This window comes from Choloepus didactylus, chromosome 1, assembly GCF_015220235.1.
Source record: "Choloepus didactylus isolate mChoDid1 chromosome 1, mChoDid1.pri, whole genome shotgun sequence".
In the NCBI taxonomy this organism is placed as follows: domain Eukaryota; kingdom Metazoa; phylum Chordata; class Mammalia; order Pilosa; family Megalonychidae; genus Choloepus; species Choloepus didactylus.
Genome location: NC_051307.1, coordinates 63,888,045 through 63,913,249, shown reverse-complemented (window position 1 = coordinate 63,913,249; position 25,205 = coordinate 63,888,045). Strand labels below are relative to the sequence as shown.

Genomic DNA, 25,205 nt, shown 5'->3' with positions numbered 1-25,205 from the left:
ATATGTTGTCTCCAAAACCCAAAGAGGCCAACTAAACGTTGTGCCTCTTTTTTGGTTGTAGGAGGGGCCAGATGCAGCAGCTTATCCTTCACCTTAGAAGGAATATCTCGACAGGCCCCACACCACTGAACACCTAGAAATTTTACTGAGGTGGAAGGGCCTTGTATTTTTTTTGGATTTATCTCCCATCCTCTGCCACGCAAATACCTTACCAACAAATCTAGAGTAGTTGCTACTTCTTGCTCACTAGGTCCAATCAACATGATATCATCAATATAATGGACCAGTGTGATGTCTTGTGGGAGGGAGAAATGATCAAGATCCCTGCGGACAATATTATGACAGGGCTGGAGAGTTGATATAACCCTGAGGTAGCACGGTGAATGTAAACTGCTGGCCTTGCCAGCTAAATGCAAACTGTTTCTGGTGGTCCTTGCTGACAGCAATTGAGAAAAAAGCATTTGCCAGATCAATAGCTGCATACCAGGTACCAGGGGATGTGTTGATTTGCTCAAGCAATGATACCATATCTGGGACAGCAGCTGCAATTGGAGTCACCACCTGGTTAAGCTTACGATAATCCACAGTCATCCTCCAAGACCCATCTGTTTTCTGCACAGGCCAAATAGGAGAGTTGAATGGGGATGTGGTGGGAATCACCACCCCTGCATCCTTCAAGTCCTTAAGAGTGGCATTAATCTCTGCAATCCCTCCAGGAATCCGGTATTGCTTCTGGTTCACTACTTTGCTAGGCAGAGGCAGCTCTAGTGGCTTCCACTTGGCCTTTCCCACCATAATAGCCCTCACTCCAGGAGTCAGGGAACCAATGTGAGGATTCTGCCAGTTGCTGAGTATGTCTATTCCAATTATGCATTCCGGCACTGGGGAAATAACCACAGAATGGGTCCGGGGACCCACTGGACCCACTGTGAGACGGACCTGGGCTAAAACTCCATCAGTCATCTGACCTCCATAAGCCCCAACTCTGACTGGTGGACCAGAGTGATGTTTTGGGTCTCCGGGAATTAATGTCACTTCTGACCCAGTGTCTAATAATCCACGAAATATCTGATCATTTCCTTTTCCCCAATGCACAGTCACCCTGGTAAAAGGCCGTAGGTCCCCCTGGGGAAGGCTGGGAGGAAGATTAACAGTGTAAATTTTTGGCAGTGTGACAGGGTCCTTCTCCAAGGGTACCCGGCCTTCCCTTCATTCAAGAGGCTCTGGATCTGTAAACTGTCTCAAGTCTGGGAATTGATTAAGGGGCCGTGACTCTCTGTTTTTGTAATTCAAGGGAGATTTTTGTTCACGTGGCCTAGAATTCTTCTGCTTATATAGTTCAAACAAGAATTTAGTCGATTGCCCGTCTATTTTACTACTTGGTACTCCATGATCCACTAGCCAACGCCATAAGTCTCTGCGAGTCATATTATTTTGATTGCTGCTTTGAGCCTGTTTTCCATCATGGTAGCCCTGTCCACCTTGTCTGTGGCGATTAACTGCAGCCACTTGGCTTCTGCTGACTCGGGACCCGATTATCCCCATTGTGTTTAAGGATTCCAGTTCAGTGACAGCAGTTCCTACAGTAATATCTGACCTACAGAGAAGGGCGACTACAGAGCTCTTCAGGGATGATGGAGCTAGTTTCACAAATTTATTCCTTACAGTCCTGGTAAAAGGTGTGTCCTCTGGACATTCCAGGGCTGTGTGAGCAGGTTTTCCATGATAAATCCACTCTAACATTCCAATCTCTCTAAGCCTTTGAATCCCCTCCTCCACATTATACCAGGGCAGTTCTGACATTTCAATTTCTGGTAATGCCGGCCACCTTTTGATCCATGTTTCAGCCAGCCACCCAAACAAACTGTTAACACCCTTTCTAACCCCTGGAGCTACAACATTGAATGCAGAATCTCTGCTTAGTGGGCCCATATCAGTAAATTCAGCCTGATCCAACCTTATATTCCTTCCACCATTATCCCACACTCTCAATATCCATTCCCACACATATTCCCCTGGTTTCTGTCTGTATAAGTTGGAAAACTCATACAGTTCTTTTGGAGTATAGCGTACTTCCTCATGGGTCACACTTTGTACCTCACCCTTTGGGGCTTGTTGGGACTTGAGCCTAGTTATAGGTCTTGAAGCAAAAACTGGTGGTGGGGGTGGGTCATGAAAAGAGTTAGAATTATCTCTCAAGCCATTCACCTCAGGGCACTCTGTTGCATTTTCATCTCTTAAAACAGGATTAGTCTCTCCAGACAAAAGAGTGAGGGCTGCTTCCTCAGGGGAGGTGATTACAAGATTAGCAGGCATTGAAGGGTCAATCTCCTTAGGTGGGAGTTGCGTGGCAGGCTCCTTAGGGCAGACTGGAGGCAGAGAAGCTGTTTCCTCAGGACAGCCCTCTACAGGTAAATCTAACAATGACCCAGCAGAATCCTGGGTTCCCATGTCCTCACTGTCATTATTATCAATCCATATGTCTCCATCCCAAGTTTCTGGGTCCCATTCTTTTCCAATCAATGCCTTTACTTTAACAGCAGACACCCTGAGAGGTTGAGATTTTAGTTTACGCTGTAAATGTGCTACTCGCACAATAAGAGACTGCATCTGATTTTCAGAAACCTCCAGTCTGCGGGCACAGGAAATAAGATTTTCTTTTAGGGCACAGATGGAACCCTTTACATCTGTCATATGGCATTCAAGTTTTGAATTTGAAGCCTTTAGCTCATCCCTTTCTCTTACAACTGTATCCAAAGTATCTAAGAGCAGCCAGCCAACATCATTATACTTCTTAATACTGCAAAACTCCGTGAAAGTGTCGAAAACGCTGTCACCCAGAGCCTCGCTTCGTACTAGAGCACAATTAGGGGAATCAAATGGTGCTATTTTACGTATTTCCTTTGCCAACTCCTGCCATGGACTCTTAGTACCCTCTTGATTATTGGAAATAGAGTCATTAGTGCCTCTGAATCTAATCAGAGTAGAAAACAAGTTGTAAAAGCCCATTTTAAGATTCCGTTTCTCAAGAACCACTCTCGGTACCAAGTTGTATTAGTTAGGGTTCTCCTTGGAAACAGAATCAATGAGAGATGTCTCTTATTATCAAATTGTAAAAGTGACTCACGCAACTGCGGGAGTGCACGAGTCCAAATTCTGCAGAGCCGTCAACAAGCTGTCAACTCCAAGGAAGACGTCCGACAAACTCCTCGGGAAACGAACCGACAACTTTGACGAACTCCTCAGGAAACGAACCGGCAACTTTGAAGAACTCCTCAGGAAACGAACCGACAACTTTGACGAACTCCTCAGGAAACGAACTGGCAACTTCGACGAGCTCCCCAGGAAAAGCTTCACTGAGCAGCTGAAGAAGAAGTGAAGGTTCTCTAACCGTCCGGCTTATAAGCCTCCAACTGATCACCCGGACCAAATCCAGCCAATTGCATTCTCTCACTGTGGAAGCACACCCCTTGATGAGTCATCAGTCAGCTGCAGTCAATTGACTGATGATCCAACAAACCAACCAGCCTCAAATAGCCTCACAGGAATCGTCAGGCCAGTGCCCGCTTGACCAGACAGCTAGGCCACTAGCCCTAGCCAAGTTGACACATGAACCCAACCATCACAGTACTCTTCTAAAGAATTTTCAAAAGTAATTTTGAACATTGGTAATTTTTGTTCACTAATTAACTTCAGGATTCCCTGTAAGATTTGACTCCAGATGTTTTTTTAATTTTTTTTAGCAGAATCACACTTAAGGTAGTCAAGGAGTTGACTCTACTATACAATCATTCTTTATGAAGAGATGAAACTTTCTCAATCCTGGATGGTAAAAACTGATTATTTCTAGTATATTATTTGAAATAACATTTTGTGTAATTGGTAGACAGAAGTAAATGTCTTTTTTTTTAAATACTATATATTACCAGTATTGACAAAGTTTAAATGTATGTCTACTTGCTCCTAAAGATTGAATACTTAGTACCTAATCTTTCAAACTGTTTTCTTTTAGGAAGAGATTGGTATTATTTGCACTTGCTAAACTTACATCTGTAAGTCCCCGCTGGCAGAAGTTGAGTAACGGGGGAGTATTGTGTGTGGGCTGTAGTAGTGGGAAGTTTTTGGAGGGATTTGAGCAGGGGAATGACATGATCCAGGCTTATTTTTTAAAAAGATCTTTTGTATCTATTAGAAACGAATTTATTGTAAAAAAAAATACTGGGTAAAAATCCATTTTCACAGTTAGAATTTTAGTGTAAAATGGTAGGCAGCGTTTGGAATCTTGAAAATACTACCAAAACTGAAAGTGGTTTCCAATAACATTAAATGGCTTTATAGTCTTTTAAATCTCCCTAGTAGCTTTTGGATATGCAAATATAGCACATAAAATGATACAGGTGTTTCAGGATATTTCTGTTATGTTTTAGATCTGTCTGTCTTCATTTCTCATTTATAAAAATACACTTTAAAATTGTTTTGGGGTTTATTTTCTGACTTCAGACTTTAACTCTGAAAAATTTAATGGTATAGCTTGAGAAAGTAGACTCAAGGGGAGCAATGACTTAAAAGCAATACAAAGTCAAGCATTGGGGGCTCCCAGTTTGGTGGGCTGAGCCCTAGATATCGGGGCTTGCCCTTATGAAGCTTGTTACTGCAAAGGAGAGGCTAAGCCTACTTATGATTGTGCCTCAGAGTCTCCCCCAGAGAACCTCTTTTGTTGCTCAGATGGAACCTCTCTCTCTAAGCCCACTCGACAGGTAAACTCACTGCCCTCCCCCTACATGGGACATCATTCCCAGGGGCGTAAATCTCCCTGGCAACGCGGGACATAACTCCTGGGTATAAACCTGGACCTGCCATTGTAGGATTGAGAAAGTCTTCTTGACCAAAACTGGGAAGTGAAATGGAACAAAATAGGGTTTCAGAGACTGAGAGATTTGAGGTAGAGTTGAGAAGTCATTCTGGAGGGTATTCTTGTGCACTCATCACCACAATCGATTTTAGAACATTTTCATTACTTCAAAAAGAAGAGTCCCATACCCCTTAGCAGTCACCTTTCAATCCCTCTATCTTTACTCAGCCCTGCATAACTACTAATCTAATTCTGTTGCTGTAGATTTATTTGTATTTATATTCTATACAGATGGAATCAGACAAAATGTAGTACTTTGTGCATGATTTCTTTCACTTAGCATGATGTTTTTTTTAAATTATTTTTGTAATTAGAGAAGTAGGTTTACATCAAAATCATGTAAAAAATACGGTGTTCCCATATATCCTCTTATTGTTGACACTTCATTGGTGTGGTACCTTTGTTACAATTGACGGAAAAATATTGAAATATTGCTGTTAACCATAAGTCCATAGTTTGCATTAGGTGTATTTTTTCCCATATACCACCCTATTATTAACATCTTGTAGTAGTGACATATATTTATTGTTATTCATGAAAGAATGTTCTTATGTTTGTAGTATTAACCCCAGTCATTGTCCATAACAGGGTTCACTGTGTTATACAGTTCCTTGATGTATCTTCTTTCTTTCCAGTAATACAACCCAAAACTTCCCCTTTTCAACCAGATTCACGCATGTAATTCAGTGCTTTTAATTACACTCATAGTAATGTGCTACCACATCACTATCCATTTCCAAACATTTACAGTCAACCTAATTAGAAATTCTGCACGAATTATCATCTGCCCCCCATACTCTACCCCCTAATTATCCCCTTGTAACCTATATTCTAGTTTCTTAGCCTACAAGTTTGCTTAATATAATTAGTTCGTATCAGTGAGATCATACAATATTTGTCCTTTTGTATATGGCTCATTTCACTCAACAGGATATCCTCAAGGTTCATCCATGTTGTCACATGTATCAGGACTTCATTCCTTCTTAGAGCTGCTTGATATTCCATTGTATGTACATACCACATTTTGTATATCCATTCATTGATTGGTGGGCACTTGGGTTGCTTACATCTTTTGGCAATTGTGAAAAATGCCACTGTGAACATGACTGTGCAAATGGCTGTTTGCGTCCCTGCTTTCAGTTCTTACGGGTATACACCTGGTAGCAGGATTGCCAAATCATATGGCAATTCTATACTTAGCTTCCTAAGGAAACACAAAATGGTCTTCCACAGCAGCTGTACCATTTTACATTCCCACCAGCAAGGAATGGATGTTCTTGTTTCTCCACATCCTTTCCAACACTTGTAGTTTTCTGTTTTTTTAGTAGTAGCCATTCTAGTAGGTATGAAATGATATCTCATTGTGGTTTTGATTTGCATTTCCCTAATAGCTGGTGATGTTGAGCATCTTTTCATGTGCTTTTCAGCCATTCGTATATCCTCTTGGGAGAAATGTCTATTCAGGTGTTTTCCCATTTTTTTAACAGGGCTGTTTGTCTTTTTAGTGTTGAGTTGAAGGATTTCTTTATATACTGTGGGTATTAGAACCTTATTGGATATGTGGTTTCCAAATTTTTTCTCACATTAAGGCTGGTTTTAAATGAATGTCAACCATGTAGAAATTTGAAAAAGGGATGGTATTCAGGAAAAAACATAATCAAAGCAAACTGGAGTCTATGGTCAACAGTAACATTGTAATATACCTCCATTAAATGTAACAAAGGCAATACACCAATGCTAAATGTATATGAGAAGGAGATATAGGGGAGTAATATGGGATTCTTGGTAGTGGTGTTATTTGCTGTCCTTAGTAGTATATTGTATTGTATGACATGTTATTTTTCTTTTTATCATTTTTTCTTATTGCTAAAAAAAAAAAATTTTTTTTCTTATAGTAATCAGTATGTTCAAATGCTGATTGTGGTGATAAATGTACAACTTTATGATGATACCATGAACAACTGATTGTACACTGTGGATAAATGTATGGTATGTGAATATAACTCTATAAAATTGTAGGAAAATATATATATATAGGAGTAAAAGTGTTGGAGAAAACATGGTGAGAGGGATGATGCCTCACTAATATGGACTAACTACAATGTGTAAACTCAGAATTGAATCTTAGAACATAGCCTAACGTGGACACAATAATTGTAATAGTCCCTAGATTGTAAGCTCTTACAGCAGTTAACTCTATCCCTGAATTGTAAGGCCTATCTCTAAACTTTAAGATGCTGATCCCCTAGCGTATGTTGTCACAAACATTGGGACTGGCGGTTTGATGTGTTGAGCCCTCAAGCATGGGACTTGCCCTTATGAAGCTCATTACCACAAAGGAAAGTCTAAAGTTGTATGTAATGGTGCCTAAGAGTCTCCCCCTGAGTACCTCTTTGTTGCTCAGATGTGGCCCTCTCTCTCTCTAACTGAGCCATCTCGACAGGTGAACTCGCTGCCCTCCCCCCTATGTGGGACCCAACTCCCAGGGTTGTAAATCTCCCTGGCAACGCAGAGAATGACTCCCGGGGATGAATGTGGACCCGGCATCATGGGACTGAGAGTATCTTCTTGACCAAAAGGGGGATGCAAAATGAGACGAAATAGTTTCAGTGGCTGAGAGATTCCAAATGGAATCGAGAGGTCACTCTGGTGGACATTCTTATGCACTATATAGATAACACCTCTTAGGCTTTAATGTATTGGAATAGCTAGAAGTAAATACCTGAAACTACCAAACTCCAACCCAGCAGTCTGGACTCCTGAAGACAATTATATAATAATGTAGATTACAAGGGGTGACAGTGTGTGATTGTGAAGACCTTGTGGATCACACCCCCTTTAGTGTATGGATGAGTGGAGGAATGGGGATAAAAACTAAAGGACAAATGGGGTGGGATGGGGGGATGATTTGGGTGTTTTTTTCACTTTTATTTTTTATTCTTGTTCTGGTTCTTTCTGATGTAAGGAAAATGTTCAGAGATAGACTGTGGTGATGAACGCATAACTATGTTATCATACTGTGGACAGTGGATTGTATATCATGGATGATTGTATGGTGTGTGAATGTATTTCAGTAAAACTGAATTTAATAAAAATAAAACAACAATAACAACAACAACAACAAAAAAGAAGGCTGGTTTTTTACTTTCTTGACAAAGTCCTTTGATGCACAAAAATTCTTAATTTTGAGGAGGTCCCTTAATCTATTTGGCTTTCATTGCTTGTGCTTTGGGTATAAACTCTAAGAAACCATTGCCTAACACAAGATCTTGACAGTGCTTCTCTGCCATTTCTTCTAGGAGTTTTATGGTCCTGATTCTTATATTTAGGTGTTTGATCCATTTTGAGTTCATGTTTATGTACAATGTGAGATGGGGGTCCTCTTTCATTCTTCTGCGTATGGTTATCCAGTTCTCCCAGCACCATTTGTTGAAGAGACTGCTCTGTCCCAGTTGAGTGGGTTTGACAGTCTTGTCAAAACTCAGTAGTCCAGATACTGACTGTGTTTTAAAAACTCAACTTCCATGAGAGACCACAGAAAGAGATGTTTATTTGGTGCAGGATCTATATTTCCTAAACAATTTAACTTGTACAGTTTGTTCAAATACCATAATTATATGGAACTTTGAATAGGAATTGAGACCTGGTAGGTTTCTATAGGTTAGTATGAAATAGCAACACATCCCAAAGTAATTTAGGCAGAGAATAAAAATATATATGCAGGGCCCCCCCTGAGGAGTTGGGGGAAATTGCAGAAGTATTAGACTTCCTCACCTGGATTACTGATGTTCTCACAAACATTGAGGAAGCCCTCTATCTTGGGGCTTGCCCTTATGAAGCTCATTACTGCAAAGAAGAGGCTAAACTTGCTTATCATTGTGCCTAAGAGTCTCCCCATGAGTACCTCTTTGATGCTCAGATATGGCCCTCTCTCTGTAGCTAAGCCTACTGGACAGGTGAACTCACTGCCCTCCCCCTTAGTGGGATCTGACTCCCAGGGTTGTAAATCTCCCTGGCAATGCAGGAGATGACTCCCAAGGATGAATCTGGGATTCATCTTGGGATTGAGAACATCTTCTTGACCAAAAGGGGATGCAAAATGAAACAATAAAGTTTCAGTGGCTGAGAGATTCCAGATGGAGCCGAGAGGTCACTCTGGTGGGCACTCTTACACAGTATATAGATAACCCTTTTTAGGTTTTCATGTATTGGAATAGCTAGAAGTAAATACCTGAAATTATCAAACTGCAACCCAGTAGCCTTGACTCTTGAAGATGATTGTATAACAGTATAGCTTACAAGGGGTGACAGTGTAATTGTGAAAGCCTTGTGGATTGCACTCCCTTTATCCAGAGTATGAATGGATGAGTAGAAAAATGGGGACAAAAACTAAATGAAAAATAGGATGGGAGAGGAAGGACGATTTGGGTGTTCTTTTTTTACTTTTATTTTTTATTATTTTTCTGGTATAAGGAAAATATTCAAAAAAATAGACTGAGGTAATAAATGCACAACTATATGATGGTACTGTGAACAGTTGATTGTATACCATGGATGATTGTATGATATGTGAATATATCTCACTAAAACTGAATTTAAAAAAAAAAAATCAGTGGTCCAGTGACTCCCAAGGATGAGCCTAGACCCAGCATCAAGGGATTGAAAATGTCTTCTTGACCAAAAGGAGGAAGCGAAATGAAACAGAAGAAAGTTTCAGTGACTGAGAGATTTCAAATGGAGTCGAGAGGTCATTCTGGAGGGTATTCTTATGTGCTATATAGATATTCCTTTGTAGTTTTTAGTGTATTGGAATAGCTAGAAGGAAATACCTGATACTGTTGCAGTGCAACCCAATAGGCTTGATTCTTGAAGATGATTGTACAACTATGTATATTACATGGTGTGACTGTGTGATTGTGAAAACCTTGTGGCTCACATTCCCTTTATGCAGTGTATGGACAGATGAGTAGAAAAACGGGGACAAAAATTAATTAAAAAATAGGGGGGGATGGGGGGGTGGGATGTTTTAGGTGTTCTTTTTTACTTTTTTTGTCCTTATTTTGTTTTTTGTTTTTTTTTTTGGAGTAATGAAAATCTTCAAAAATTGTGGTGATGAAGCACAACTATACAATGGTACTGTGAACAGTTGATCGTACACTGTGATTGTATGGTATGTGAATATATCTCAATGAAACAATTTAAAAAAAAAATTAATGATCCGGCCAGAAAAGCTGAGAGAGGACCCATAAAAAACAGAAAGGAACCGCAGAAACAGAGAGAAAGCCACTGAAGCCTGACACTGGAGGCAACAAAACCTGGGAAAAAAGGGAGAGACCAACAGATGCCAGCCATGTGCCTTGCCAGGTGACAGAGGAGTCTCAGATCACTAGTAGCCAATCTTTGGGGAGAAAGCATTGCCTGTTAATGCCTTGATTTGAACATTTTCGCAGCCTCAGAACTGTAAACTTAGGAAAGACAGTGGACATACACAAAGTGAAGATAAGAACAAAGCTATCAGCAGGAGTGTTGGATTAGACACTGCCACATCACGACATACAGAGAGAAGACATCCTCCAGAAGAGTGCTTCCTCTCTCCTAGAAAATGTTGGATGACAGAGGGGAGGCCAACACACTACACCAGCTTTTCCTGGTTCAGCAGTAGTGACTGTGTCCTATGGGAATTAGATTATGGACAGTTTGATCAGGAGGATGGAGTGATTGAGGACACTTGCACATGAGCGAGGAGGTAAAGAATGGGAGACCCTGTGAATAATTATTAAAATAATTACTAAATGACTTTACTGTATTACTTTATCTGCATTTATGTAATGCTTAGAATTTTTCCAGACTCAGACTTTCCATTAATCTGCTTAAACTTTGGCTCAAGCTCCTAGACAAGGAAGAATAACCAGTATATTTGTAAATACAGAATCATGTGTATACTTCTCTCATCTAAACCTCCTGTTTAAATAGATATCCCATTAGTTTATTAAGCAATAACCTATTCAGTGTCTCATGAATACGCAAAGTTTGCTTTTCTTGTAATTCTTGGTAAAAGACTGAATAGCTCAACCTCTATTTTGCTTAATTAGAGTTCTCAGGAAGTTACGGAGTCTTACTTAAACTGAAAAACAATCTCAATCATTCTCTCTCTCTCTCTCTCTCTCTCTCTCTCTCTCTCTCTCTCTCTCTCTCACACACACACACACACACACACACACACACACACACACACACACAGAACTACACATAAGTAAAGGCCCAATTAATGAAAATAAAGTTATTAAAGTTATTTCCTTAATATAACAAGTGTGTCTTTATGGCATGTATATACAAAGCAAGCCCCTATTTGTTAAAATACTCTTTGAAAAACATAGTGCTTATTATATGTCTCTGCATTTACAGGGTAACCATGTTGCCAATCCTGTACTGATTCATTGAGTTTAAGCTTTGTTGCACCTAATAGCCTGGAAATAAAGAAAGCAAAGCAAAAAAAAAAGAAAAGAAAAGAAAAATCAATGATTCAAAGATGTGAAGTTCTATTTCTGAACTCTCAATTTGATTCCATTGGTCATATATTTATCTTTATGCCGGTACCATATTGTTTTGATCACTGTAGCTTTGTATTACATGTTATAGTCAAGAAATGTGAATACTTAAACTTCATTCTTTTGAAGAGTTTTTGGCTATTCAGGCTCTTTTACCCTTCCAAATAAATTTGATAAATGGCTTTTCCAATTCTGTTAAGTAGACTGTTGGAATTTTGATTGGAATTGCATTGATTTGTAAATCAACTTGGGTAGAATTGACATCTTCATATTTGGTCTTCCAATCCATGAACATGGAATGTGCTTCCATTTATTTAGATCTTCTTTGATTTCTTTTAGCAATATTTTGGTTTTCTGTGTATTTTATATCCTTGGTTAGATTTATTCCTGTATATTTAATTATTTTAGTTGCTATTGTAAACAGAATTTTTTTCTTGATTTTTTTCTTCAGGTTGCTCATTACTGGTGTATAGAAACACTACTGATTTTCACAGGTTGATCGTGTATTCTGCCACTTTGCTGAACTCATTTATTAGCTGTCGTGGCTCTGTTATAGATTTCTTGGGACTTTCTACATACAGGATCATGTCATCTGCAGAGAGTGGAAGTTTTACTTCTTCCTTTCCAATTTGAATGCCTCTTATTTCTTTTTCTTGCCTAATTGCTGTAACTAGAACTTTAATGTTAAATAACATGGTGACAGTGGGGTGTGCTTGTCTTACAACAGTTCTTAGAGGGAAAGCTTTTTGTCCTTCACCATTGAGTACGATGTTAGCTGTGGGTGTTTTATATGTGCCCTTAATCATGTTGAGGAAATTTCCTTCTATTCCTACCTTTCAAAGTATTTTTATCAGAAAGAGATGTTGGATTTTGTCAAATGCCTTTTCTGCATCAATTGACATGATCATGTGTTTTTTTCTCCTTCAATTTTTTAATGTAGTGTATTACATTGACTGATTTTCTTGCATTGAACTCCTTTGCATACTAGGGATAAAACCCACTTGATCATGGTGTGTAATTCTTTTAATGTTCTGTTGGATTTGATTTGCAAGCATATTGTTGACAATTTTTGCATCTATATTCATAAGAGATATTGATCTGTGATTTTCTTTTCTTGTAGTATCTTTATCTGGCTTTGGTATTAGGGTGATTTTGGCCTCATAGAATGAGTTAGGTCGTGTTCCCTCCTGTTCAATTTTTGAAAGAGTTTGAGAATTGATATTAATTCTTCTTGGAATGATTTGTAGAATTGACCTGTGAAGTATCTGCTCCTGGGCTTTTCTTTTGTTAGTAGGTTTTTCATGAATGATGTCATCTCTTTGCTTGTAATTGGCCTGTTGAGGTCTTCTGTTTCTTCTAGAAACAGTGTAGGTTGTTTGTGTGTTTCTAGGAATTTTTCCATTTCATCTAGGTTGTCTAATTTTTTGGCATACAGTTCATAGTATCCTCTTATTATCTTTATAATTTCTGTGGCGTCATTAGTAATGCCCCCCCACCTCACTTCTGATTTTATTTATTTGCATCTTCTCTCTTTATTTCTTAGTTGTTGTGGCGCAGGGTTTGTCAATTTTATTGATTTTTTTCCAAAGAAGCAAATATTGGTTTTGTTAATTTTATTTTTTTTTTTAATTCTCAATTTCATTTATTTCTGCTCTAATCTTTGTTACTTCTTTCCTTCTGCTTGCTTTGGGATTAGTTTGTTCTTTTTCTAGTTCTTCCAGGTGTGAAATTAGATCTTTGATTTTAGTGCTTTTTTTCTTTTTTAATGTAAGCATTTAGGGCTATAAATTTCTCTCTCAGCATTGCCTTCATTGCATCCCATAAGGTTTGATATGTTGTGTTCTTTTCATTTGTTTTGAGGTATTTATTGATTTCTCTTGCAGTTTCTTCTTTGACTTCTTTGTTTAAGAGAGTGTTATTGAACTTCCATAGACTTGTGGGTGTTCCAGTTCTCCACCTGTTATTGATTTCTAGCTTCATTCCATTATGGTCAGAGAAGATGCTTTGCATGATTTGAATCTTTCTAAATTTATTGAGACTTCTTTTGTGAGCCTCCATGTGGTTTATCCTGGAGAATGACTCATATGCACTTTAAAAGGATGTCTGTCCAGTTTTGGGGTGCAATGTTCTGTAAAAGTGTGTTAGGTCTAGTTCATTTATCATATTCAAGTTCTCGTTTTTCTTATTGATCCTTATTGATCTATTGATGAGAGTGGTATATTGAAGTCTCTAGTTGTTATCGTAGGAATGTCTTTCTCCCTCAGTTTTGCCAGTGTTTGCTTCATGTATTTTGGGGCACCCTGGTTGGGTGTATAAATATTTATGTTTATTATTTCTTCTTGGTTGTTTGTCTGTTTTGTTAATGTATCATGTCCTTCTGTGTCTCTTTCAACAGTTCTGCATTTAGAGACTATTTTGTTCATTATTAGTACAGCTACCCCAGCTCTTTTTTGGTTACTGTTTGTGTAGAATATCTTTTAACAGCCTTTCACTTTCAACCTATTTGTGTCCTTGGGTCTATGGTGAGTCTCTTGTAGACAGCATATAGATGGATCAACCATACTTTTTTATCCATTCTGGCAATTGTTTCTTTTGATTGGGGAGGTTAATACATTAACATCAGTGTTATTACTGTAAAGGCATTACTTCAGCCATTTTGCCCTTTGGTTTGTATGCATCATGTTTTATTCTTAGCTCTCTTTTTACCCCTTTAGTTACCTTTACTGATAATCTGCATTTCTCCACTCACCTCCAAGCCTCTCACTCCCATCTTTTCCTTTCAGCCTGCAGAATTCCCTTTAGTATTTCTTGTAGGGCAGGTTTCTTTTTAACAAACTCACTCAGTTCTGTTTATCTGTGAATATTTTAAATTCTCCCTAATTTTTGAAGGAAATTTTTCCAGATAAGGAATTCTTGGCTGGCAGTTTTCCTCTTTCAGTACCTTAAATATATCATGACACCGCCTTCTCACCTCTTTGGTTTCTAATAGGAAATCGGACATAAATCTTATTGCAGTTCCCTTGTATATGATGAATCACTTTTCTCTTGATGCTTTCAGAATTCTCTATCTTTGGCAGTTCACATTCTGGTTAGTATGTCTCTCATAGTGGGTCTTTTAGGGCTTATTCTGTTTGGAGTAAGTTGTGCTTCTGGGACTTGTATCCTTATGTCTTTCGTAAGAGTTGGGAAATTTTGGGCCATTCTTTTCTCGAATATTCTTTCTACCCCTTTTTTACCTTCTCTTCTCCTTCTGGTATACCCATGTAAGTTTGTGCACTTTATGCTGTCATTCAGTTTCCTGACAATCTGCTCAATTTTTTCCATTCATTTCTCTATCTCTTCTTCTGTCTGCAAGATTTTGATTGTCCTATCTTCTGGTTCACCGATCTTTCTTCTGCTGATCAAATGCTGTTGTACGCCTCTAGTGTATTTTAAATCTCTACTATTGTGCTTTTCATTCCCATAAGTTCTGTTATGTTTCTTTTCATACCTCAAATTCTTCTTTATACTCACCCAGTGTCTTCTTAATATCCTTTATCTCTTTATGCTTATTTTCCTTCATCTCCTTGAATTGATTTAGATTTGTTTGAACATCTTTGGTTAGTTGTTCCAAATTCTGTCTCTCCCCAGAAGTTTTAATTTGTGCCTTTGAGTGGGCCATATATTCCAGCTTGTAATTTTTTTGTTGATGTCTAGGCATCTGTTAATCTTGATGAGTTTACTCTGTAGGTCAGTTTCTTTCTATGGGCTTTGAGTTAAGGGTCTTCTTTGACACTTGCTTAAGCTATTCTGGACCTTTAGAATTGTCTGTGTTTAACTCATCGGATTTTTTCAGCTCTTTATCTGATTCTTGCCCTGGATATGCAGTATAATTTTTAAGATTGCACTATGTGTGCAATTGTTTCAGCTCCCCAGGAGAAAGACACCTTTCCCCTCTTCCTTCTCTGGGAATCATGATCTGTTCTGTTTGTTTTAGTTTTGCTTTTATAGTTTGTTTTTAGTCTTTCTTTGTCTAGCTATTTTTGCCTTAAGGGCAAATTCTGGGATGAGGGTCACCTGGTAGGAACTCTCCCAAGTCAGTATTTCCCAGACGGAACAGGGCCAGGGACTCAGAAAGGGGACTCCAAAGAGCCCTGGGGAGAGGGTCAGGAAAGATGCCAAAAAGCCTTTTTGACAGCTCCTTGAAGCTGTGCTTTCCTGGTCTGCCCAGCAGATGGCACACTTCAACAACCTGTTCCCTACCAGCCCTAAGGAGACCCTATGTCCTAAAACCTCTACTGCCTTTGCCTTTGTCAGGGGCATGGTTGAAACAGTGTCTGTGATAGTCCCTGTTTGGGGTAGGCTAAAACAGCGGTTTAGTGCTGGGACCCAGTGATCTAAATTTGATAGTCAAAAGCTACGATCAATACTCAGCTATGTTTTGTTCCCTCCACACCCTTTTCCCCTCCCCTCCATTCTTGGGGATGAAAGCCACCATATCTTTCTTCATCTGCAGCAGCCAGTCATGGACCAGATCCAAGGTAGTGCATCTTGAGAGTGGGGGATGGTCACCAGCATCCACCACAAAGCAAGTTACTCACAGATGTTTACTGCTGTTTCTCAGCCTCTTTGTCCTGCTTTTCCCTGTATGCTGTACAGTGCTCTCCTGGTCTCCAGAGCCCCAAAACAGCTGTTTCAGTTGGTTTCTGTCTGTCTACGAGGTGTTTGTGGAGGAGGAGTCTTATAGCTCCCTATTCCATCATCTTCCCTGGAAGTTTTCTGGTGGTTCTCTTTTGTAGTGAGTTTTCTTGAGTGTTAGCAGTTCTTAATTATGTGATCTTGTGTAGTAAAGAATCTGGCCTCATCCAAAGAGAGGTCTGGCCTTTGCCCTTGGCTTCTGGGAGGTAATCTATGTCATACCTAATAGGAGTTTGTTTAGGGTGGGGGCTGGCCATGCCAGAAAAACCAACAATGTGATTTAGGGTAGGGGCTTTGAGTCCCATGGTATCAGTCAGCCTGAAGACTGAGTACAACCATGTGGGCTGTCAGTCAGTCATGCTTACATAATAAAGCCCAGTAAGAGTTCTGAACACTGAGACTTAGGCATGCTTCCCTGGTTAGCAATACTCAATATGTATTGTCACATATCAGTGCTGCAAGAATAACGTGTCCTGAGGATGGTGGAAGCTTTGTGTTTGGAACCCTCCCAGACTCTGCCCCATGTATCTCATCCTTTGGCTGAGTTTCTTTACTTATAATATACTAACCATGATATTATATCTTTCAGTGAGTTCTGTGAGTTTTTCTAATGAATTTGTCAAACCTGGCAGTGATTTTAGGAACCCCCTGAACTTGGAGTTGGTGTCAGAGTGAGGGCAGCCTGGGAGACTGCTCCCTTTAACTTTGTAGTTGTTCAGAACTCCTTGTTGATGTCAGAAATGAGGGTAGTCTTATTATATGTTCTCAAAGTTTGCAGTTTGGCTAGCCTGGGGCACATATCTTGGAAACAGAAGCAAGCGATGCCTGTCACTTGTCTCTTGAGTGTAGGGGATCATCACTCTGTCTAGATGATACAGCCTGTTTAGAACCACTCTAGTCTGAGAGCAAATGTGTCTACTGACTTCTTCTCTTGAGTGGAGTGGGAGGTTGCTTCTAAAGCAGTTTTCCAGCAGTCACCCTGATTGTTGCCCCCCCCAAACCCAGAACTGCGTAAGGGACTCTTTGTTGTCTTTTGTGCCAGGGTTTCTCTTTGTCATTTTAGTCCTGGCTGACTATCCTTAAAATAGGATTCAAGGTTGTTACTTAACTTATATTTCAAAGTTTGAATACTGAGGCTATTGATATTGAAGATTTTATATTTATTTATGACTTAATTAATTTGTGCTTTTCTTAGTCCTTTTGACCCTTTAACATTGCAAATATATATTCATTGTTGACACTAGCTATCTTAGACTAGCTTTTTAATATTCTGAACTTAGATATGAAGAGCGTTTCCTACAAATCCTTCTTTGCACACTATATTTTTTAAATATTTAAATATAGCAGTCATCAGAAGAGAACAGAAATAAAAGTAAAAGAAGAAAAAATCAGGAAAGAGAAAATGAAATGAGACTAGGGGAGAAAAGAGCAGATGCAAGAAAAGATTGCTGTCTTACATTTTCTTTGTGACTAAGAGATGCCCTGGGCCCTAAGCTACTTAGCTTTCACAGGCCCTTTGAATTATTTGTAGGACAGCTGTTGCTGCTGTTGCTTTGTCAGTGCTCACCTGTTGGAGGTAAATGAATTCTTCCACAGCCACATACTTTTTATTTTTTTTTTTTTTTTTTAATCATCATTTTATTGAGATATATTCACATACCACGCAGTCATACAAAACAAATTGTACTTTCGATTGTTTACAGTACCATTACATAGTTGTACATTCATCACCTAAATCAATCCCTGACACCTTCATTAGCACACACACAAAAATAACAAGAATAATAATTAGAGTGAAAAAGAGCAATTGAAGTAAAAAAGAACACTGGGTACCTTTGTCTGTTTGTTTCCTTCCCCTACTTTTCTACACATCCATCCATAAACTAGACAAAGTGGTGTTTGGTCCTTATGGCTTTCCCAATCCCATTGTCACCCCTCATAAGCTACATTTTTATACAACTGTCTTCGAGATTCATGGGTTCTGGGTTGTAGTTTGATAGTTTCAGGTATCCACCACCAGCTACCCCAATTCTTTAGAACCTAAAAAGGGTTGTCTAAAGTGTGCATAAGAGTGCCCACCAGAGTGACCTCTCGGCTCCTTTTGGAATCTCTCTGCCACTGAAGCTTATTTCATTTCCTTTCACATCCCCCTTTTGGTCAAGAAGATGTTCTCCGTCCCACGGTGCCAGGTCTACATTCCTCCCTGGGAGTCATATTCCACGTTGCCAGGGAGATTCACTTCCCTGGGTGTCTGATCCCACGTAGGGGGGAGGGCAGTGATTTCACCTTTCAAGTTGGCTTAGCCAGAGAGAGAGGGCCACATCTGAGCAACAAAGAGGCATTCAGGAGGAGACTCTTAGGCACAAATACAGGGAGGCCTAGCCTCTCCTTTGCAGCAACCGTCTTCCCAAGGGTAAAACTTATGGTAGAGGGCTCAACCCATCAAACCACCAGTCCCCTATGTCTGTGGTCATGTTAGCAACCTTGGTGGTGGGGTAGGCGAATACCCCTGCATTCTCCACAGGCTCCTCAAGGGGGCACAAAATCTTTTTTTTTTTTTTTTTTTCCCTTGTTTGTCTTTTTTCTTTTTCTTTTTTTTTTTTTTTTTTAACTTTCCCTTCTTTTTTCAAATCACCTGTATGAAAAAAAAAGTTAAAAAGAAAACAAACATACAATAAAAGAGCATTTCAAAGAGACCATAGCAAGGGAGTAAGAAAAAGACAACTAACCTAAGATAACTGCTTAACTTCCAACATGTTCCTACTTTACCCCAAGAAAGTTACATAATATAGCAACATTTCAGTGAACTTGTTCCTACTACAACCATCAGAAATTAACAGACCATAGTCATTTCTGGGCATCCCCAGAACGTTAAATAGCTTATCTGTTCTTCCTGGATTATTGTTCCCCCTTCCTTAATTGCTCTCTACTGCTAGTTCCCCTACATTCTACATTATAAACCATTTGTTTTACATTTTTCAAAGTTCACATTAGTGGTAGCATATAATATTTCTCTTTTTGTGCCTGGCTTATTTCGCTCAGCATTATGTCTTCAAGGTTCATCCATGTTGTCATATGTTTCACCAGATCGTTCCTTCTTACTGCCGCGTAGTATTCCATCGTGTGTATATACCACATTTTATTTATCCACTCATCTGTTGAAGGACATTTGGGTTGTTTCCATCTCTTGGCAATTGTGAATAATGCTGCTATGAACATTGGCGTGCAGATATCTGTTCGTGTCACTGCTTTCCGATCTTCCGGGTACCACATACTTTTTAAAGTTGAATGGTTGAACGCTTATCAGGTTGGGCAAAGATGTGCAAAAGCTCTTGGACCTAATGGCTGGAACCTAGATAACTGAATTTTTCTACACAGATGCTTCCAAATGTTGATATGACATATTCACAACTTTCCTAAGAGGGTATTAACTACCAACTCACCTATATTGTACCCATATAGTTTGTTGGTTGGGTCCCTCGGGAAGCTAATATTGAGATGGAGATAGGCGTACAAGAGGTTTATTGGAGAGTAATGCCTGTAAAAAGATATAAGGGGTGGAAGTAAGATTGGATAGGAAGGACCGTCAACGCAATGTACATCTGATAGGATCTCCCCAACAGGGAGAGCTCTGGAACATAGATTATCCATTAGAGGAGTCCTGGGGGCTGCCTGGAATGATTTTGACCTCAGCTAGGAAGCTGAAGTGGAGCCTGAAGGTGTTAGACTTCAAACATAATGCAAGATATTTCAGGTTAATTTGTTTTTTTAATGCACTACAGATTCAGTATTCAGGAAAACATATCCATTTCTGTTTCTCCCAAGTTTTTGTTAGTTTTGAGAGTTGAATTTTGCACTAGCTTCTGTAACTGCAGAAAACTGTGGTTATGCTTCTCGTTTCATAGCCTATGGAAATCCATAACCATTTTCCAGAAGTAACTTATCATTCAAAGTGTCATACTTATAAAACAAGATAATCTAAAATACCAAAATGGTCATTCCATATTCTTGGTTGGAAGACTTAATATAAAAATTAGTTCTCCTTATAATTAGCATATACATTTAGTTCAATTCCGATTAGACTTCCAAACAGAGTTTGTTTTGCATTCTATGTAGATAATTTGATCTTAAGGTTTATGTGAAAGCACAAAAAACAGTGTTAAGGAACTTGCCTTCCTAATACTAAAACATACAGTGTCACGACTAATTAAGTCAACATGGTATTGTTGCAGAAATAGGTAAATCAGAAAACTCTTTCAGAAGTGTGTGTATATATTTATATAAACATCAGCAAATATAAGAGAAAAGTGGGTAAAGGATGAGTTTTTAAAGAAACTGTGCTGGCACAAGTAATAGGGGGAAAAACGTACCTGTCTTATACCATATACAAAATTAATTCCAGCTATATTAAAGAGTAAAGTTAAAAAAAATTTTTTTTCAGAAAATCTAGGAAATCACATGTAAAATCTAGGGACAAGGAAATTCAGATGATTTATAAAAAATTAAACCTTCAAAACAAAATGTACCATAAATGAAGTTCATAGGCAAACAGTAGATTTGGGGTAAAAATTATAATGAAGATGGCAAAGTGTTTCTACTACCTATTCTATACCGTTGACAAATAGCCTAAGAAAAATTGGCAAAACATGAATAAGTGGTTTTTAGAATAAGAAAGTCAAATGGCCAATAAACATGAAAAGATTTTCAAGTTCATTAGTAGTTAGGAAAATGAAAATTAAGATAATATTGGAATGCTACTTTATAACCAGGGTCTCTCAATCTTGGCGCTGTTGACATTTTGAACTGCTAGTTGTCTGGGCTGTCCTATGCATTGTAGAATGTTTAACAGCATCCCTGGCCTCTACCCTCTGGATACCGGTAACACCTCCTCCCTAACTGGTAGGAATCAAAAATGTCTCCAATGTCAAGTGTGCCCTAAGGGATAAAATTACTGATTCGAGAACCACTGTTCTATACCCATTAGATTGGCCAAAATAAGGGAAATTGGTATTTAAAAGTGTTACAGCCTTTCTGGAAAAGTGAGTGTTGTTGAAATTAAAAATATATAAAGCTTTTGACTCAGCAATCCTACTACTGAGAATCTATCCTGTGAAGATACTTATATGAAGCAACTTGCACTTTAAACAACTATTCTGTCCTCCCATTTTTCTTATTTAATCCCTGTGATCTGAGTCTGTTTCTGAGGATTAATGTTTTTAATAATCTCTTCTTATTTCAGAACTCTCTTGATAGAGCCCAAGCAGCCAAGAACAAAGGCAACAAATATTTTAAAGCAGGAAAATATGAACAAGCTATTCAGTGCTATACCGAGGCTATCAGTTTGTGCCCTACAGAAAAGAACGTTGACCTTTCCACATTTTATCAGAACAGAGCAGCTGCCTTTGAACAGTTGGTACGTATCCTAGATTGTTTTTTTTTCTATTCCTTTTTCTGTTTGTTCATTTCAAGTTTCAGTTAATGCCACTCAAACAAATCTAATAAATGACTGGATTTTTTGAAGTTGTTTTGAAATGTCAAGATTTTTTTTCTTTTAATTACATAATCTTTAAGAAAAAAATTAGTTTTATTGATTACAAATATAATCCAAAGTTGTATATACTTCAGATTTTACAGAATTAGATAACATAGAAAATGAAAATTTCTGGTGACCTTGACCTCCAACAGTTTGAGGCTGTTTCTTCAACTTTTGTCTCCATATATGTGATAGTTGCATATGCAGGAGAAAAATGACCATACACAAGATTCTACTATACATTTTATTTATAATGTATTTTTTCAGTTACCATTGTATCTTGTACAACTTTTCACACAGACACATGTAGATCTGTTTCTCTATTTCATTCTTATAAAGGCCAAAAGTAGTAGCCATTTATGGTTGAGTGGTGGAAAACACCTACCTCCAGCAATAATATAAGCACATGCTTGTTTTCCCATATTTTCATCGACTAGGAGTATTATTAGTCTTAATTTTTGCCACTCTGGTAGAAGAAAAATACTATCTCATTGTTTTAGTTTGTACTTTTTAAGATGTTGAAGTTGAGCATCCTTTTCTGTGTTTATTGGGTATTTGTATTCTCTGCATTTATTTGTTTACCAAATTTTATTGACTGACTCATAACAGGGTTACTATGGTATGAGCTAGGGCTGTTAAAGTGAACAATATAAGCATAAAAACTCAAGGGTAGCTAAATAATGCACTATTAAATGACAAATGTTGTTAATGCTTTGAAGAAACATAAGATTCCATAACAGAGTAATGACTGAGGATGGAATTGGTGCATGAGAGAGAGGGCAAGGAGAAGAGTATTGCACATAGCGGAAACAGTATATGTAATTGCTCTGAGGCAGGAAAAAGTTAAAGAAGTATAAAAGTTCTTGAAGCACAAAGAATGAAATTGGAGAAGTAGCAGGGGCCAGATCAGGCAAAGCTCTGTGGGCAATGGTAAGGAGTTTAGGTTTGATTCTAAGTATAATGGTAAATATTTAAGTTTTAAGCAGCATGAGAACATCATCTAAGATTGCTTTCACTTTTCTATTAAGCATATATTGGAGGAAGGCAAGAGTGGAATCAGAGACCAAGTAAGGATGTTGTAATAGCCTAGGTAAGACATGAAGGAAAGCTGAAGACTGACAGAACTTGCTATTGCATTGGATATGAAGGATAAAAATGGAGGAATTTTAATAATGGTGAGGGGTGGGCAGGATAGGCAGTGAAGGAGTGAAACAATTAAGTATAGCTATCTAGTAGTTAGCTGAAGTAATGTCTATATTTTAGGAGAGTGGTTTGGGTTAAAAAGATAAATTTGGGAATCATCTAATTATAGATGTTGTAAAAAGCTGGGACAATAGATGTGATCACCTAAGAAAAGAGAAGAGGTGAGGTCTTGAAGTTTCTAGCATGTAGAGATCAGGTAGAAGTGGGATGTTCAGCAAAGGAAATTGAGAAGGAACAACCAGTCAGGTAATTAGAAAACAAGTAGGGTTTGGCAATAAAGAGGAGCTAAGAAATGGAACAGGAGCTTTGGGGAGTTACGGAATCAAAGGAAGGTTTTTTGTTTGTTTTTTTGTTTTTTACTAGAGCAATTGTACAGAAAAATCATGCAGAAGGTAGAGAGTACCCAATTACCCATCCTTTCACCCCAGGAGTTTTCCCTATTATTAACATTTTGTATTAGTGTGGTACCTTTGCTACGATTGGTGAAACATTATTGTTAGTGTTATATTATTAACTGTAGTCTATTGTTTACATAGAGTTCACTCTATGTTGTACTGTTGTATTCTGGTAACATGTACAATCTAAAATTAATCATTTTAGCCACTTTCAAGTATACAGTTCAGTAGTTTTAAATTTGCATTCACAATGTCATGCTACCGTCACCACCATCCATTACAAAACTTTTCCATTATTCCAAACAGAAGCAGCACCAACTGAGCATTAATTCCTCATTGCCTGCGCCTCCCGCCCCCTGCCAGCCTGTATTGTAACTTCTGGCTCTATACATTTTCATATTCTAATTATTTTATAAAAATGAGATCATACAGTATTTGTCCTTTTGTGTGTGGCTTATTTCACTCAACATGATGTCTTCATGAGGGTTTTTCAAAGATGGAAAATCCCAAAGCAAGTGTTTTTATGATCAGTAGAGAAGCAGATTGATGCAGAGAAGGGTTAACTGAAGGAGTGAAGTCCTGGAAGTAGAGAGGGTATATATCTAGATCACAAGTGGAGAGCTGGACTTTGATGAAGAGGTAGGGGTGCTTCCTCAGTTGTTAACTAACAGGAGGAAAGAAGAAGGTGATAATGTGAGCACATAGATGCAGGTAGATTTGTAGACTTGATGGTAGGAAGATGGCTTGTGTATGTCCTTTGCCTATTTTTTTAAAAGTAAGTTGTTTATCTTTTTATTACAGATGTTAATATGAGCTTATGTAATGTGTTGTGGATGGTAACTCTGTATGTGTTGTGAATATTTTTTCTACTGTGGGTCTCTAATAATCAGCCCATTAAGTTTGGAAAACTGATTTCTGTTGAACAGTGCTTTTAGTGTGACCTTTTTTTAACTTTCAATTACAGCAAAAATGGAAAGAGGTGGCACAAGATTGTACAAAGGCTGTTGAACTTAATCCCAAATATGTGAAAGCTCTCTTTAGACGTGCAAAAGCCCACGAGAAGCTAGACAATAAGAAGGAATGTTTAGAAGGTGAGGGTATTTTTGTGTTTACATATGAAAATTACTAACGGCTTTGTAGTCATTGGTAAATTTATATGAAAATCTGCTTCGTGAGTAGAGAAATCATTTGGATTCTTCCTCTATTGAGACTTTGTCTTGCAGTTTAAATTGGGATTGCAGATACCTAAGTAGCAGTATCCTAACTATGGAATTAAATGAGTTATTAAGGTTTGGAGTTTAAATTCCATGCATTTAAACTTGGCAGTTAATTAGCATTAGTATAATTCCATTAATAATGAAATCATAAATGAGGTTTTAGAAAGTGATAGTGTTTCTAAGATTCTACATATTTTCAATTAGTATCTTGTATTAATAACTATGAAATAACTTTGAGATGAAACATTAAAGAGAACATTTGTTTTTTTACCCCTACTATACTCAAACATTTTATACCCAATTGGAAATTATGTAACTTGGTACAAAGCATTAGGGTCTATTTGTCATTTTCAATGAATGCTGTAAATACTGTGCAGCGGTAAAGAGAAGATTGAATGGAATTTTTAATAGGGAAAATGGGGTGGGAAAAAAGTTGACACTGGCACTAGCCAGGTTATTGGGGGAATATAACAGCAGATTGGCTTGTTTGGGGGAACAAGGATGTGGAAATGTGAGAAATTGAGTTTAAAAAGAGAGGGCTAAGTGCTTATTTGAGTACTTTGAATGAAGATTGAGAGGTTAAGCTCCATGGTAGGCATTTTGGGGGTGTAAGTATAAAGATATGACCCTATGCTACTATTTCCTGAGCTGTTGCAAAACCAGATGAAAATGGGATTTTGAGGTAGATTTATATGAGAGCTCTGTAACAAGTTGGCTTTG

At 38.2% G+C, this 25,205-nt stretch overlaps 1 protein-coding gene across 2 annotated transcripts in view; it reads left to right on the top strand.

Annotated features, from left to right (window-relative positions):
- TOMM70 (translocase of outer mitochondrial membrane 70) overlaps nt 1-25,205 on the top strand; it is a 56,608-nt gene that overhangs the window by 7,849 nt on the left and 23,554 nt on the right. Inside the window, exons 1-3 of one of the 2 annotated variants that reach the window (XM_037834517.1) lie at nt 10,293-10,658; nt 21,377-21,550; nt 24,233-24,359. In XM_037834517.1, coding sequence (XP_037690445.1) covers nt 10,647-10,658; nt 21,377-21,550; nt 24,233-24,359 — 313 coding nt within the window. In that variant the 5' untranslated portion in view covers nt 10,293-10,646. Of the gene's footprint in view, nt 1-10,292; nt 10,659-21,376; nt 21,551-24,232; nt 24,360-25,205 lie in introns of those variants that run through there. The other variant, XM_037834515.1, reaches the window with a different exon arrangement.